At 39.0% G+C, this 15,868-nt stretch overlaps 1 protein-coding gene across 2 annotated transcripts in view; it reads left to right on the forward strand.

Annotated features, from left to right (window-relative positions):
- The window catches only part of LOC100654079 (zinc finger protein OZF-like), a 111,978-nt gene that overhangs the window by 53,507 nt on the left and 42,603 nt on the right, over window positions 1–15,868 (forward strand). For both annotated transcript variants that reach the window (XM_064280532.1, XM_064280533.1), the window contains one exon: window positions 1–15,868. This exon is cut by the window's right edge and continues 13,489 nt beyond it. In XM_064280532.1, the coding sequence (XP_064136602.1) occupies window positions 1–1,378 (1,378 nt within the window). In that variant the 3' untranslated portion in view covers window positions 1,379–15,868.

Genomic DNA, 15,868 nt, shown 5'->3' on the forward strand with positions numbered 1-15,868 from the left:
AAAACATACAGTAGAGAACCTCGGTGAGTGTAATGAAGACAATCAGTGTGGAAAAACCTTCACCTGGATTCCAAATATTACTGTGGTAAGAAGAAATCCTCTAGAAGTAAATCCTCTTGAATCCTGTGAGTGTGGAAATGCCTTCGTGTATCAGTCATCACATAAGCATCATACCAGATCTCATACTGGATGCAGTACCTGTCAGGATAAGGAATGTGGAGAAGGCTGCACTTGTCCCTCTTACTTAAGCATTCCTATGAGAACTCTTACTGGAAAGAGACCCTATAAATGTAAGGTATGTGGGAAAGACTTCATTTCTATCTCAACCCTAAAGAGTCCAGTGACAACAGTTACTGGAAAGAAACACTCTGAACGTAACAAAGGTGAGAAAGATTTTTGTAGTTTCTCATCCCTTCTGACACATGTCAGAGGTCGTAAGCATCCTAAGTGTGAATGTCAGAAATCCAATAGTCATCCTTCATCCCCCATTTTACATAAAAAAATTCATAATAGAGATAAGCCTTATGAATGTAAGGAATGTGGGAAAACCTTTAGTCGTTCCTCAGGCCTTATTACTCATACTAGAACTCACAGTGGAGAGAAACCTTTTAAATGTGAGGAATGTGGGAAAGCCTTTAGTCAGTTCTCAAGCCTCACTAGACATATGAAAACTCACAGTGGAGAGAGGCCTTATGAATGTAAAGAATGTGGGAAAGCCTTTCGTCATGATGTATCCCTCACAACACATATAAGAACTCACAGTGGAGAGAGGCCTTATGAATGTAAGGAATGTGGGAAAGCCTTTATTCATCTATCACACCTCATTCCACATGTAAGAACTCACAGTGGAGAGAAGCCTTATGAATGTAAGGAATGTGGGAAAGCCTTTAGGCAGGCCTCGTCACTCACTACACATATGAGAACTCACAGTGGAGAGAGGCCTTATGAATGTAAGGAATGCGGGAAAGGTTTTAGTTGTTCCTCACAACTCATTACACATGAAAGAATTCACAGTGGAAGGAGGCCTTATGAATGTAAGGAATGTGGGAAAGCCTTTAATAATTCCACAAACCTCACTGTACACAGAAGAACTCACAGTGGAGAGAAACCTTATAAATGTGAGGAATGTGGAAAAGCCTTTAAACAGACCTCAGCCCTCACTAACCATATAAGAACTCACAGTGGAGAAAAGCCTTATGAATGTAAGAAATGTGGGAAAGCCTTTAGTCAATCTGGAGTCCTCACTATACATATAAGAACTCACAGTGGAGAAAGGCCTTTTGAATGTAAGGAATGTGGGAAAGGCTTTATTCAGGCTTCATCCCTCACTACTCATGTAAGAACTCACAGTGAAGAGAGACCTTATGAATGTAAGTAATGTGGTGAAGTCTTTAAGTTTCTTCACACCTCACTTCACTTATAAGTGAATAGAGAGCTTATTAACATAATGGATGTGAGAAAGCATTTAGTCAGTTCTCAGTCCTTATTGAATGTCAGTAATGTTACAGTGCAGAGGAACCTTATGAATGTAGTCAATGTGGGGTAGCCGTTGCACATAGCTCTTACTCCAGACATAAAGATAGGCATCATGGAAAGAACACATATATATAAAGAATGTGGTAAAGTCTTTAGTTATTTTTTCTGCCTCTGTAAATGTACAGACTCACAGTGGACAGTGTTTTTATGAATGTAAGTAATGTGAGAATGTCTTCAGGTGTTTATTCTTTGGAACACATCTGAGTAGGCATTCTAGAGGGAAACAACATACATTTAAGTGTTGCTGGATAAATTTTATACATTTTCTTTTTGCAATCCTGAGAGAAGATGCATGTCAGATTAACTGAAAGTGTAAGTGATGTGTTAAAATGTTTTTGTTTCTCCAAAGTCATTTAAATTTCCATGTATGGAAGGCCCCTCAGCGCATATGAGGAATCATACTGGAGAAACATCACGTAAACAAACGTAAGGTACCTGGGATCATAGAAGTGCCTTTTTCTAGTTTTAGACAGCATGTGAGATATTACACTGTGGATTCATCCTATTACTGTAAAAGGTGATTGAGGCCTTCAGCGTCCACGCTCTCATGATGCCTATGAGACCTCACAAACTGCTGAGACACATTGACTGTAAACATAGTGAGAAATCCTTCAATCACATAATATATCAGTTTGTGCGCAAGGAGATTCGTACTAGGGAAGAAATCTTATAAAAATTAAACACGTGGAATTTATTACTTCCTTAATCCCATGCGATTCAAGGTCCCCTTTTTATTTTCTGATGTAAACATTAATGTGATAAATACCACTCTAAATATCCTTTCAATTCTAGGACATGAATTTTGATAGTGTTTGCATTTTGATTCATAACAAGAATTTTGTTCATTAGAATGTCTCATCAGCAGGAGTGTTTTGAAGTCTGTTTTCTTCTTATCAACTATGTTGCATTTAAGCATCTTTTTAGACTATAAAGCAGCATGTTCTCATTGTAGAAAACTGTTTTTAGCCAAAAAGTGTTTTAAAAATTAAATTGACTTATAATCTGAGCACTCTGGATATGTTGAGTGTTTTCTCTCAGCCTTCCTTGTATGCAGAGCAATGTTTTTAACAGAATCAGGGTTGTACTGTACGTTTAGCGTTGTTGTGGACTTGTTTTGCATTGCATCTCATTTTCCTCTCTGGTTTACTGATGAAGAAACAGCCCAGAAACTTTTAACCCAAAGGACTCTTTTCAAATGATGGTGTAACAAACAGGCTTTTCACGGAAGGATGGTTCATTCTGAGGCTCAAAGCAGTTACGTGCCAACACAGTACCCTAGCCTCATCTAGCTGCATTGAAGCTTCTGTCCTGCACTGACTCATAGCCTGTGCTTAGTGACAGAGTCTTAGTTTTGATAATTCTGACATTCCAAGAGTTGTGTCCAGTCAGGAGCTGAGACTGCAGTTTCTTGGTTAGTATGTGGTCTCTGTTCCACCTGATGTACACACCCACTATAGGGCCTAGAAAAGAGAGAATACCAACAAAGTTTCCTGTATTAGTAGGGACAAGATAAGTGGCTGTTCGGCCTGGAGGTTTATCTAGTGCCACCCTGCCCCTGGTGAGCTGGGAGCTGCCTCACAGACTCTTCATGTAAGGGGCCTCAAAATGGAGACTGCAAATTAGACTTCCCTTTATCCAGCAATTTCCCTTGTAGCATCCTATGGAAATCCCTGGGCCCCGTGCTGCTGTATGTTGATAGTAGTGGTAGATAGTGTAAATCAGTGTCTATCAGAGGGAAGGGAGTTGTTAGAAAAATGCCCAGCCACACATCAGAATATTGATTGCTACTGAAGGAGTTTTTTTAATATCCAAAGAGTAATTCAGTTTTGAAATGTAAGTTGTTAAATACATTAACTCTTATAAGCAATAGCACAACCAAAGTGTAGAACAGTACCTCTCTCTCCTCCAAAAATAGCCCTTATACTGCCCCTTTTTAGTGAAATCTTTCCCTGACCATGAACCCCTGGCAGGAGTCCCTGCATATATGATGCACTGTGTAGCTTTTTGGTTATGGATCCTTATGGATCTTTTCACTGAGCATGGAGTCCTGGTGGCGCAGTGGTTAAGAGCACGGCTGCTAACCAAAAGGTTGGCAGTTTGAATCTGCCGGCCACTCCTGGCAAGCCCTATGGGGTATTCTACTCTGTCTTATAAGGTTGCCATGAGTTGAAATTGACTCGACAGCTACGGGTTTAGTTTTGATTTAGTTTCATTTAACATAATTCCTTGGAGACACATCCACATTGATGAATATATTGAGTTTGTTCCTTTTTATTGTGCAGTGGTTCATTTTATATACATAACACTGCTTGTGTATTCACCATTTGGAGGATGTTTGAGTTTCCAGTTATGATAATGTAGATATAAACAATTCTAAACATGTTTTATATGAACATAAGGTTTTCATTTTTCTCACCTGACCCTAGGAGTGGGATTGTTACTGTATGGTAGATGTTACATTTAAGCTTATAAGAAACTGTCAGTGTATTTTTTAAAAAGGACTGTGCCATTTTGTATTCTGAAAGCAATGGATCATTTTAGTTGCTGCTGGGATCTGCAGAGGTTCCTTTCTGAAGGAACTAGCACCGTTCTGTTTGGACTGGCATCAGGGTAGTCATTCAGTGGGTGGCTCATCTGACAGGCAACCCTGCATTTGCTGAGGAAACGGAATGGCCTGTAGCAATCTCGATTAGACCACAGGTCCATTGTATGGGACTCTGAGCTATGCCATCAATGTCACTGCCAGCCTGGCGTGAACCCAGGGCTCAGCCAAGTCTTTTTAGAAGGAACATAGCGTTTCTTATCAGTTCCCAGCTTCAGAATGTGGCCCTTGCACTTGTTACCAAAGTCCACGTGACAGTGGCCATTCTTGTCTTCCTGGTATGGAAACTGGAAGTAGATGTGTTCGTTTGAGATAACAGGTCAGCCACTAATCAACCATTTTACCACTTACTCCCTCCACCTCTTTCTCTAAAGTTTTTTCCTTTTAGCACCTAGCTGTTCTGGTTGAACCAGCCTCAGTGGGCACTTAGGAGCCATGGCTACTCCTAAATTCCACTTCATTTACCCACACCAGCCTACTGCTCATTCTGAATTGCTAAGATCAGGGCACCTACCTGGGGCTTGGGCCCTTGAAAGGAGGCTGGTTAAGAAATACAATTTTGGCCTTTTCATATGGTGCCTCTACCCTCCTGAAGCCTTCCAAGCAACGGTTGTATCCTTTTCCAGGAGGAAAAAGCATTTTCACCTTTGGGTTAAGGTGACTCTGGCCCCAGGTTTATCCTGTCCTCTTTGACGTGGTGATTCTAGTGTGTTCCAGTGAATACTGGGTACAGTTTCTCTAGCTTTAGGTGGCATTTTTTTTGTTTGTTTGTTATCAGGTGCCGTCCAATCAGTTCCGACTTAAGTGACCCTATGTACAACAGAATGAAACACTTCATGGTCCTTTGCCATCCGCATAATCATTGTTCTGCTTGAGCCCATTGTTGCAGCCTCTTTTTCACTCACCCTCTACTTCAACTCGCATGATGTCCTTCTCCAGGGACTGGTCCCTCTTGATAACATGTGCAAAGTATGTGTGATGAAGTCTGCCATCCTTGCTTCTAAGGAGCATTCTGGCCGTACTTCTTAAAAGATTTTTTCATTCTTCTAGCAGGCCATGGTATACTTAATATTCTTCACCAACACCATAATTCAAAGGTGTCAATTCATTGATGTTCCTTATTCATTGGTAAGCTTTTGCATGCCTACGAAGAAATTGGAAACACTGCAGCTTGGGTCAGATGCACCTTAGTCCTTAAAGTTACATTTTGGCTTTTTAATACATTAAAAAGGTCTTTTGCAGCAAATTTGCCCAATGCAATGCATCGTGGATATTGAAGTTAGATTAATTATATTTTGGTGGAAAGATAATCTTTTTGAGGTTTTCAGGTGTGCATTAAGGAGCCCTGGTGGTGCCATTGTTATGTGCTTGGCTAGCATCTGAAAAATTGGCAGTTCCAACCCACCCAGTTGCTCCACAGGAGAAAGACCTGGTCATCTGCTACTATAAAGATTATGGCCATGTAAACCCTATGGCACAGTTCTCCTCTTTCAGCTTGGGTCACTGTAAGTCAAAACTCTACGCAACAGTGCCTGACAACAAAAGGGTGCCCATGTATCTCAACATAAATCAATGCATGAGTGAATGAATTAATATAAATACAAATTTACCATAAAGAAATTGTCTACTCAGCTCTTAAGTCATCTGTACCTTACCTCACTTGCATAACCCTAGAAATCCCCCAGAGCTTTAAATTGTAGGAGTCTATAAGAGGAAATAGACTCCTACAATTTTTTTTTTTATAAGAGGAAAGACAATATAGGCATATTTATGTCATTTGTAGATGGTGGAATTTAATTTACCATAAACCAGATGAATTTTTACGGATGGATTTTCTCCTAGCTGTTTGATTTTAACTGCTCTTTAAATTGAATTTTCATTGCTCTTCTAAAGTGGTTCCAGTAAAACGAGCCCTCGTAAACCTGATCTAGATTCACCAATTGTTAAGATATTGCCTTATTTGTCAATATATAAATACATTATTCCAATGAAACATTCAGAGGTTAATCGTGGACATCCAGCTTGAGAAATGCCAAGTGTGTTCTTCCCTTTTTGTTTTCTATGTCCAGGTCTTTGCACCTGACATAATACTTTACTATGTCTTCTCAAGCTGCCCTTTGAAATCTTGAGTTCAGGTGTTCTACTTCATCATTTCTTCCTTTTGCTGTAGCTATTGTACATTCAAGAGCAACTTTCAGAGTCTCTTCTGACTTGGATTTTGGTCTTTCTGTCCTGTCTTTTTCATCGCCTAAAACTGACTGCCCTAAAAATCCCGTATACTCTGCCTATTCATCCCTTCCTTTCTCCCGCGGAATTTGGCAACCACCAGTCTTTTTTACCAGCTTTGCCTGCTCAAGAATGTTACGAAGTTGGAAATTATATGTAACTTTTTCAGATTGGCTTCTTTTACTTACAGTATTCATTTAAGGTTCTGCCATGTGTTTCCGTGGCTTGATAGCTCATTTCTTTCTATTGCTAAGGATATTCCTGTGTATGGATGCATTACACTTGGCTTATCCATTCATCAATTAAAAAGCATCTTGTTTGCCTCCAATATTTGGCAATTATGAATAAAGCTGTTAAAAATATTTGTGTTAAGGTTTTTGTGTGGACATAGGTTTCAACTCATTTGGGTAAATACCAAAGTATGCAATTGCTGGATTATATGGTAAGACTATGTTCAATTTTGTAAGAAGGTGTCCAACTAGCTGTACCATTTTGCATTTCCATTAGCAGTGACTGTGAGTTCCTGTTGATTCACATCCTGGTGATGTCATTGGTTTGGAGTTTAGCCATTGTATTCAATATGTAGCAGCATCTTCTTATTCCTTATTTTCATTCTGTGTTTTACAGAGTAGAACTGCTCCATGGGCTTTCCTTGGCTTTAATGTTTAGGGAAGCAGATCAGCAGGTGTTTATTTTGTGGCTGAACTAGGTGGGTTTTAATCACCAACCTTTAGATCAGCAGCCAAACACAAAGCTTTTGTGGTGCTCTGGAACTTTTTATTTTGAATACCACAGTCCTTTATCACACAGATGTTTTTGGAAAAATTTTCTGCTAGTTTTTGGTTTCTTTCTTTATTGTCTTTTTTTGGTATTTTCCTGGATATATTTTTTTCCATCCTTTGATATTTAATAAATTTACATCTTTGTTTCTGAGATGCGTCTTGTAGAGAGCATATTGGTGGAGGTTTTTTTTTTTTTTTTTAATCCATTCTTTCACTCTGTCTCTTTATGGGTGCATTTAGGCCATTTACATTCAGTGCAATTATTGGTAGCTGTGATTTTATTGCTGTCAATTTGTAGTGCTAACATTGTTTTTGTTCCTCTTACTCTTCTGTGCTGAGTTCCTTTTTTTCCTGTGGATTTCCATTGTTTTTGTAGATTTTGTTTTTATTGAGACTTTGTTTTTCTTCTTTATTTTGATGAGTGGGTTTGATAACTTTCTCTGTGGTTACCTTGAAATTTACCCTTATCTTTCTAGGTTTGAACCAGTCTATTATTGGTATTGCTTTGTTTTTCTCTCCATTAGAAAGTTCTATACCTACACCATTTATTCCCTCTTTTATTGTTCTGATGTTGTTGTCATTTACAGATTAACCTTTCTGATTCCCTGTCGGAATTGTTTTGGTTTTGGATAGTCCTTAAGAGTTCTTTTCCTATCTTTGTATCTGGCTTGTACAAACTTGCATCCTAGATTCAGGCTACGGTCTGATTTTGTTTGCTCTCAGACCAAAGGACTCCCTTTAATAATTCTTGTAGGTTTGGTTTCTACATATTCACTTAATTTCTGTTTATCTGGAAATGCCCTAAGTTCACCATCATATTTGAATGAAAGTTTTGCAGGATATATTATTCATGGTTGGCATTTTTTTTCTTTCAAGGTTGTGTATATGTCATCCCATTGTCTTCTTGCCTGCATGGTTTCTGCCAAATAACCAGAGCTTAGTTTTATTGTTTCTCCTCTGTATGTGACTTTTTTTTTTTTTAAAGCTGCTTTCCAGATTTTTCTTTGTCTTTGTTTTTTGTGAGTATGATTATGATATGTCTTGGTGTTTTTTGGGGGGAGTCTATCCTATATGGGGTTCGTTGAACTTCTTATATGGTCAGCTTTTTATCATTCATGATTTTAGGGAAGTTTTCTGTCAGCAATTCTTTAGTGATCCTCTCTGTGTTTTCCATTTTCTCTCTCTGTTCTGGAACTCCAATCACTCGCCAGTTTTTGCATTTGACTGTTATCCCACATAATTCTCAGGGTTTCCTCATTTTTCTTTGTTCTTTTTTCTGATTTTTCCTCACAGAGTTGTTTCCAAGTATTTGTCTTCAGTTTCACTGATCCTGTCTCTCATCATTTCAGACCTGCTCCTCTGTCCTTCAGTGAAACTGTCCATTTCTGAAATTTTGTTTATCTTTTGGATTTCTAATTGTTGTTTTTGTATGATTTCCAGTTGTGAATTTATTTAGGTGTATTGTTTCTGTATTATTTTCCTGAGTTCTTGCATTTGTGTGTGTGTTTGTGTATTTCCCATGAATTTGCCTTTTCCATAAATTTGTCTGGTTTTTGCTTCAACTCTTGGATAGCTCTGAATATTAGAGATTTGAATTCCTTGTCAGGAATATTTGTGCCTTTTCTTCTACTGGAAAGTCATCTGATGTTTTATTTTGGACACCTACTGGAACCATCCTGTCCTTTTTTTAAATATGTTTTGATATTGTTTGCTGTCTTTGAGACATCCAGTAGTTATTTTCTTCATTTCTTATTGTAGATTTGTTTTGTCCAGATTTTTTGTATTATTTGGTTATATCTGAGCAGCAGGCTGTGCATTCTTTGTTGTTTGTTCATCTGTAGTCACGATATTTTTCACCTTCTTGTCCAATGGATGGGGCTAGTCACTCAGCTGTGGTGTAGCAGGGCATGTCCAGCTAAAGGGGAGAGGCTTGGATGGGTTGTTTGTGGCACGTACTAGGGCCAACAGGGTGGTCCAGGAATCAGTGCCAGGCAGGTTCCGGTAGGCTGTGCCTGTGCTGCTTGGAGGTGTGATATTCGGCGCATGATGCAGGTAGGCAGGAAAGAGGGGGAAGGTTGTGATGTATGGAGGTAATACAGGTACGGGAAAGAGGAAAGAGAAACAGGAGCCAAAAACTAACAAACGAAGCAAAAAAAAAAAAAAAGTGCAGAGGGTGTTTGCCGTTGGAGTGAGAGAGATGAGAAATGAGAAATGGAGAAAAGGAAAAAGGGGGGGAAAAAAACTAGATAAAAATTTGGAAAAGTGAAGCCCTAGGGATCCCACTGGTGCAGCCGTGAATACTGATTAAGTATCCTAGGCTGCACAGTTCAGCCTGGCTAGTTTTTTTTTTTAGTGAAGGTGTAGATGTCACACAGCACCACGTATTCAGGAGAGAGGAAAAGAAAGTAAGTGCGGACAGACAAGACCTTAGAAATGAAGAAAGACAGAAAGGGAAAAAGAAGAAAAACAACATGCCCCCAGGGATCCTGTCTATATGGCTGTGCAGATTTGGGGAGTGGTCCTAAGCTGTGCAGCGCAGCCTGGTTAGAAGGGGCTCCAGAGTGTGAAAAGAGAAAGAGATCATATAAACAAACAAAACAAAACAGAACAAACCAAAAAAAAAAAAAAAGCTTCAAGGATCCTATCATTGTGGTGTTGCGAGCCAGTGGAGTGGCACCCCAGTTAAGCAGGGCTTCACAGCCTTTCAAGAAGAAGCAAAGATGGCACACAGACCCAGGAGGGGGAAGGTAGTAGGAGGCACGGAAGAAACCAACAGACATGGAAAGAAGCAACACCAGCTCAGGGAGCCGGCCATTGTGGGTGGGGTGAATCCAAGCAGCCTGGGGTGGAAGCAGTTGTCTACTGGCCAGAAGACTGCATCTTGTGAGAAGCAGAGGCTGAAGGGGGAGGGATAGAAAAGTGGGAGTTAGGAAAATTTATCACTTGTTACCAGGTGCTGTCTCCTGCTGGGAACTTCCTGAAGCTGCTTTCCTATACTCCCTGTCTGCCAATCTGCAATGCGGGTGGGGCAAATCCAAGTGGCACAGATGCTGCGCTGTACGGCTGGCTGAGCCACTGCAGCCAACCAGGAAGCTTGGACATAGAGCAGCAGAGAGAGGATCAGAGGTGGGAAAGCATGTATTGCTGGTTACCAGATGCTCTGTCTCTTGCTGGGAGCTCCGTAAAGCTGCATTCTCGCGTTCCCTGTCAGAAGATCTCTGACAGGAGTCCAAGAATGCTGCATTAGCTCGTGAGGAACCTCTGCATCTATCTCTCTTCATTCTCTGTCCTCTCAGTTTCTTAATCCATTTGGTATTTGGCTGAGTTCTTTATCTCTTCATTTGACACTTTGGGGTCCAGGAATGATATTTGTCTGTGTTTTACCGAGTTTTTTGGGTCTTGGCTGTGGAGAGATGAAGAGGTGCTTCTGTCTATGGCGCCATGTTTGCTGGAAGTCTCCTTTCTTTATTTTAACAGTGTCTTGCAGAGCAGAAGTTTTAAATTTTTTAACCATTTTCTTTTTGTTCTTTTTCTTGCATAGATTTTTATGTGAAAATAAAGTCCACATAAAAATATATAGGTAACAAAACATTTGCCAAAATTTTTAATTTTAGTGAAGCCCATTTTATCCATTTTTTTTTTTCTGTCATGGATCGTGATTTTAGTGTCGTATCTAAAAAATCATCACCAAACCCAAGATTTCCTAGGTTTTTTCATATGTTCTCATCATGGAGTTTTATAGTTTTGCATTAACATTCAGGCTTTTCATCCGTTTTGTGTGAATGTTTATAAAAGGTGTAAGGTCTGTGTCTAGATTCCCTTTGCTAGCTAGTGGATATACAGGTATTCCATTATCCTTTATTGAAAAGGCTAACCTTTCTTAATTATCTTTGGTCCTTACTCAAAGATCAGATGACTGTATTTTTGTCTGTCTGTTTCTTGGCTCTCTTTTCTGTTCCATTGGTCTGTTTGCCTCTTTTGCCAGTAGCACAGTGTCTTGATTACTGTATTGTCAGACTAAGTCTTGAAGTGATGTCATGTCAGTCTGCCAGCTTTGTTCCTCTCCTTCAATATTGTGTTGACTCTGAGTCTTTGTTCTTTTCATGTAAATGTTAGAAAAAGTTTGTCAGTGGTCACAACGTAACTTAGGAGATTTTGATTGGGATTCTGTTGAATGTACAGATCACTTTGGGAAGAACTGGCATCTTGACAATATTGAATTTTTCACACATGAACATGGAACATTTCTTCGTATAGATCTTCTTTGAGTTCTTTTATGAGAGTTTTGTAGGTTTCCTCAGATAGATCTTTTATATATCTTGTTAGATTTTTACTATCTCATTTTTGTTGTTACAAATGTAAATGCTACTGTTTTTAATTTCAAATTACAATTGTTCCTTACTGATATATAGGAAAGCAATTTTCTTTTGTATATAACCTTTTATCCTGTAACTTCAATATGACTGATTATTAGTTTCATGAGTGTTTTTTTGTTGTTGTTGATTCCTTGGGATTTTCCATATAGACAATAATTTCAAATGCAAAAAATGACAAGTTATTTTCTCCTAAGAGTCTGTTTACTTTTCTTTCTGTTTCTAGTTTTTGTGCTTTACCTAGGACTTCTAGTACAATGTTGAATAAGAATGATGAGTGGGAACATCCTTGCCATATTCCCAATCTTAGCAAGAAAGCATCTAGCTTCTTGCCAATAGTTATGATGTTAACTGTACGGTTTTTGTAGATGTTTTTAATCAAGTTGAGGTCATTTCTTTCTTTTCCTAATTTGCTGAGAATTTTTTTTCTGAATGAGTGTTGTATTTTGTCAGATGTTTTTTGCAACTCTGAATATGTTTATATGATTTCTTGTTTAAACTGTTGATGTGTGATGGATTACTTTAACAGGGATTCTCTTCCAAAGGTGTGATTTGGTTAATTTCTCATTTGCTTCTCCCTAATTTTTACTTTTTTGCATTTATTGTTCATTGCTTATAAAATTTTTAGCCTTATTTCAAAAATCTAAAAATATTAAATCACTTTTGAAACATATACTTATATGAGGTGAAAAATGTATTAAGTCTGGTAGTCTGTAGCACAATGGTACAAAACAGTATAATTCTTCCCTTCAAAACCTCCCTCACGCTGCACCTTTTTGGTCAAACGTTGCCCCGTCAGAGACTCCCTGGCAGCTGTCCCTGTACATATCATTCACTATGTAGATTTTCTATTCTGGCTCCTGTCACTTAGCATAATGCATTTGAGAGTCATCCACGTTGATGAGTGTATCAGTAGCTTGTCCCTTTTTGTGTAATAATTCTGCTGTGTAGACATGCCACAGTTTGTGTATTCACCATTTGGAGGAGAGTTGCATTTCTAGTTTTTATGAATAAAGCTAAAATAAACTGTCTTGCACAGATTTTTATGTGAACATAAAGTTTTCATTTTTCTCGCATATATCCTTGGGAGTTGGATTGCTGTCATATGGTTGTCGTCATCATCGTTTGGTGCCGTCAAGTCAGTTCTGACTCATAGCGACCCTAAGTACAACAGAACAAAACACTGCCTGGTCTACACCACCCTCATAATTGTTGCTGTGTTTGAGCCCATTATTGCAGCTGCTGTGTCAATCCATCTCATCAGGGGCCTTCCTCTTTTTTCCTGACCCCCTACTTGACCAAGTGTGATGTCCGTCACCAGGGACAAAGTACATGAGACGAAGTCTCACCATACTCACTTCAAGGTGCACTCTGGATGTACTTCTCCCAAGACAGACTTGTTTGTTCTTCTGACAATCCATGATATATTCAATATTCTTTGCCAACACCATAATTCAAATACATCGATTCTTCTTCACTCTTCATTGTTCATTGTCCAGCTTTCACATGTATATGAGGTGACTGAAAATACCATGGCTTGGGTCAGGCGCACCTTAATCTTCAAAGTGACACTTTTGCTTTTGAACACTTCAAAGAGGCCTTTTGCAGCAGATTTGCCCAGTACAGCACCTCATTTGATTTCTTGACTGCTACTTCCATGGGTGTTGATTGTGGATCCAAGTAAAATGAAATCCTTGACAACTTCAATTTTTTTCCATTTATCGTGATGTTGTTTATTGGTCCAGTTGTAAGAACTTTTTTCTGTATGTTGAGGTACATGTTTGTAAGAAACTACCAATCTGTTTTTCAGTTGTGCCATTCCAGTTGCTTCTGAGATGTAGAGAGGCTGCTTTCTGAGGGAACCAAGCACACTTCTGTTTGGCACTGGTGCCAGGGAAGTACATTTGGGTGGGTAGCTTATCTGACAGGTAGCTCTGTATTTGCATACAGAGGGGATGGCCTGAAGCAGTTTAGATTAGACCATAGACCTGTGTCTATGGGGCTCCTGGCTATGCCATCACTATCACTATCAGCCTGGTCTGAGCCCAGGTCTTTTCAGAAACAAAAATAGCAATTCTCAGCTTCCAACCACATGAATTGGGCATTGCTCGTCATCACAACAATTCCTGAAGTCTGGGCCATACCCTCTCCTGTTGTGGAATCCAGAAATAGATGTACACATCTGAGTTAGCAGGTCAGTGGGTAGTGAGCGCTCTTTTTACTCAATCCATCCGCCTCCGTGTCTGAAGTTTTTTTCCTCTGTAACAGGCAGAGTCAAAGTGTCACCATGCAGGAGGAAGGGGAGGGTCCAAAGGTGGTGATGCAGGGTCACATGTCGCTAGACCTTAGCCGGTTCCTGGTTGCTCCATCGTCAGTGGGTGCTCCGGAGGTGTGGCCCCTCCAAGAGCTCAGCTTCTTTTGCTAACATCTGCCCAGCCTGCAGCCCATCCTGACTGCTGGGATCAGGATAGCCACCTTGAGATTGGATCCCCAGAAGGAAATGTGTTGGGAAATGCAGGCAGTGCTGTTTCATCTGCTGGGCTCCATCCTCCCAAAGCCTTCAAAGTAACATTTGTGTTCTTTCTCCAGAAGGAAAATCTATCTCCACCTTTTGTGTCAAGGAGCCTCTGTCTCCAGCCTCATACTGTCCTCCTGGACCTGGTGATTCTGGCATGTTCTAGTGGAAATTGGGTGTAATCTCTCTGGCTTTAGTTATTGTTTAATGAAGTTTAATAAATTATATTCAAGTAGGAAGATAGTTTTTCAGCTTATTAAGAAGCCCATGTATTTAATGTAAATAAATGTATGAGTGTATGAATCAAGATAAATACAGATATACCATGATAAAACTCTACTCACCTGTTCTCAAGTCATCTCCACCTCACATCAGTTCGAGAGCCCTGACAGTCCTACACAGCTTTAAAATATGGGGGTCTCTAAGAAGAAGGGTCATGTAGGCTCATTTATTTTACTAGCATTAATTGAAACTGAACTTATATAAGCAAGGTGAGTTTTGTCAAATGGAATTTCTCTTATTATATATATATATATATACACTGAACTTCTTATTTAAAGAAAATCTGTACTTCAATAAAAGGAGCACCCATAACCCTAGACCTAGACTCACCAACTGTTAAGATATTACCTCAATTGTCCAAATATATGAATTCATTATTAAGATGAAACATTTAATGGTTAAAAACAAACTGAATCTCCATTCACCCACACAAGAAAAGAAAATTTCTCCAGTTGTCCACATGTACCTATTATAGTTGTCGATTTTTAAAGCTAGGATCCCAACAAGATTTGGACATTGCCTTTTTATTTTTGATCTGTTTTGCATACTGCATTTGCCTGCAGTTTTTCTTTTTATTGTTCTAAAACTATAACACTGTGTTTGCCAATTCAGCATTTTCACCTATACAATTCAGTGACACCGGTTATATCAATCTTGTTATGCAAACATTGCCATATCCATTGCCAAATTTCCATCATCATAAACAAAAGCTCAATGCTTTCTTAACAGTGATGTCTCTTTTCCTTCTTCCTTGAACCACTGGCAACTGTTTTGAACTTTGATCTCTATACTTCGCCTGTTCTAAATATTTCATATAAATGAGATCATACAACATTTTTTCTTTTGCCATTACTTCACTGAGCATAATGTTTCCTAAGGTTCATCATGTTACAACACGTAAAACGATGGTATTTTTCTTTATGGCTGAGTAGTATCCCATTGTATGTATGCATATTTTGTTTATTCATTCATCCATTGATAGACATCTAGGTTGTTCCCACCATTTTGCTATTGTGAATAATGTTGCAATGGCCATTGTTGTACATGTGTCTGTCTGCATTGTTTCTTTCAAGTCACAAGTATATATCTAGTAGTAGAATTGCTGGGTCATGTGGTGGGTCTATGTTTAACTTTTGGAGGAGCCACCAAGCTGTTTTCCATAGCACCTCTACCATTTTGCATTCCCACCAGCAATAGATGAGAGTTTCAGTTCCTCCACATCCTCACCAACATTTTTTGTCTTTCTATTTTTATAATCTTGCCCTCCTAGTGGGGTGAAATCTTGTTTTTTTGAGGTTTTTCTTTTCTGTTGCTTAAATATGTGTGTGCGTGTGTATAAAACACATTAGCCAATTCATCATTTCTGAGGTGTGTAATTGAGTGATATCAATTAAATTAATCATGTTGTGCAAACATCGACCATAATCGTTGTCAAATTCTCCATCACCATAAGCAGAAACTCATTGCTTCCTAAACAATGATTCCTCTTTTCACCATCCCTCCTGCCGCTGGTAACCAATAATAAACTTTGTTCTCTACATATTTGCCCATT

The sequence above is a fragment of the Loxodonta africana genome, chromosome 3 (genome assembly GCF_030014295.1).
Source record: "Loxodonta africana isolate mLoxAfr1 chromosome 3, mLoxAfr1.hap2, whole genome shotgun sequence".
NCBI lineage: Eukaryota > Metazoa > Chordata > Mammalia > Proboscidea > Elephantidae > Loxodonta > Loxodonta africana.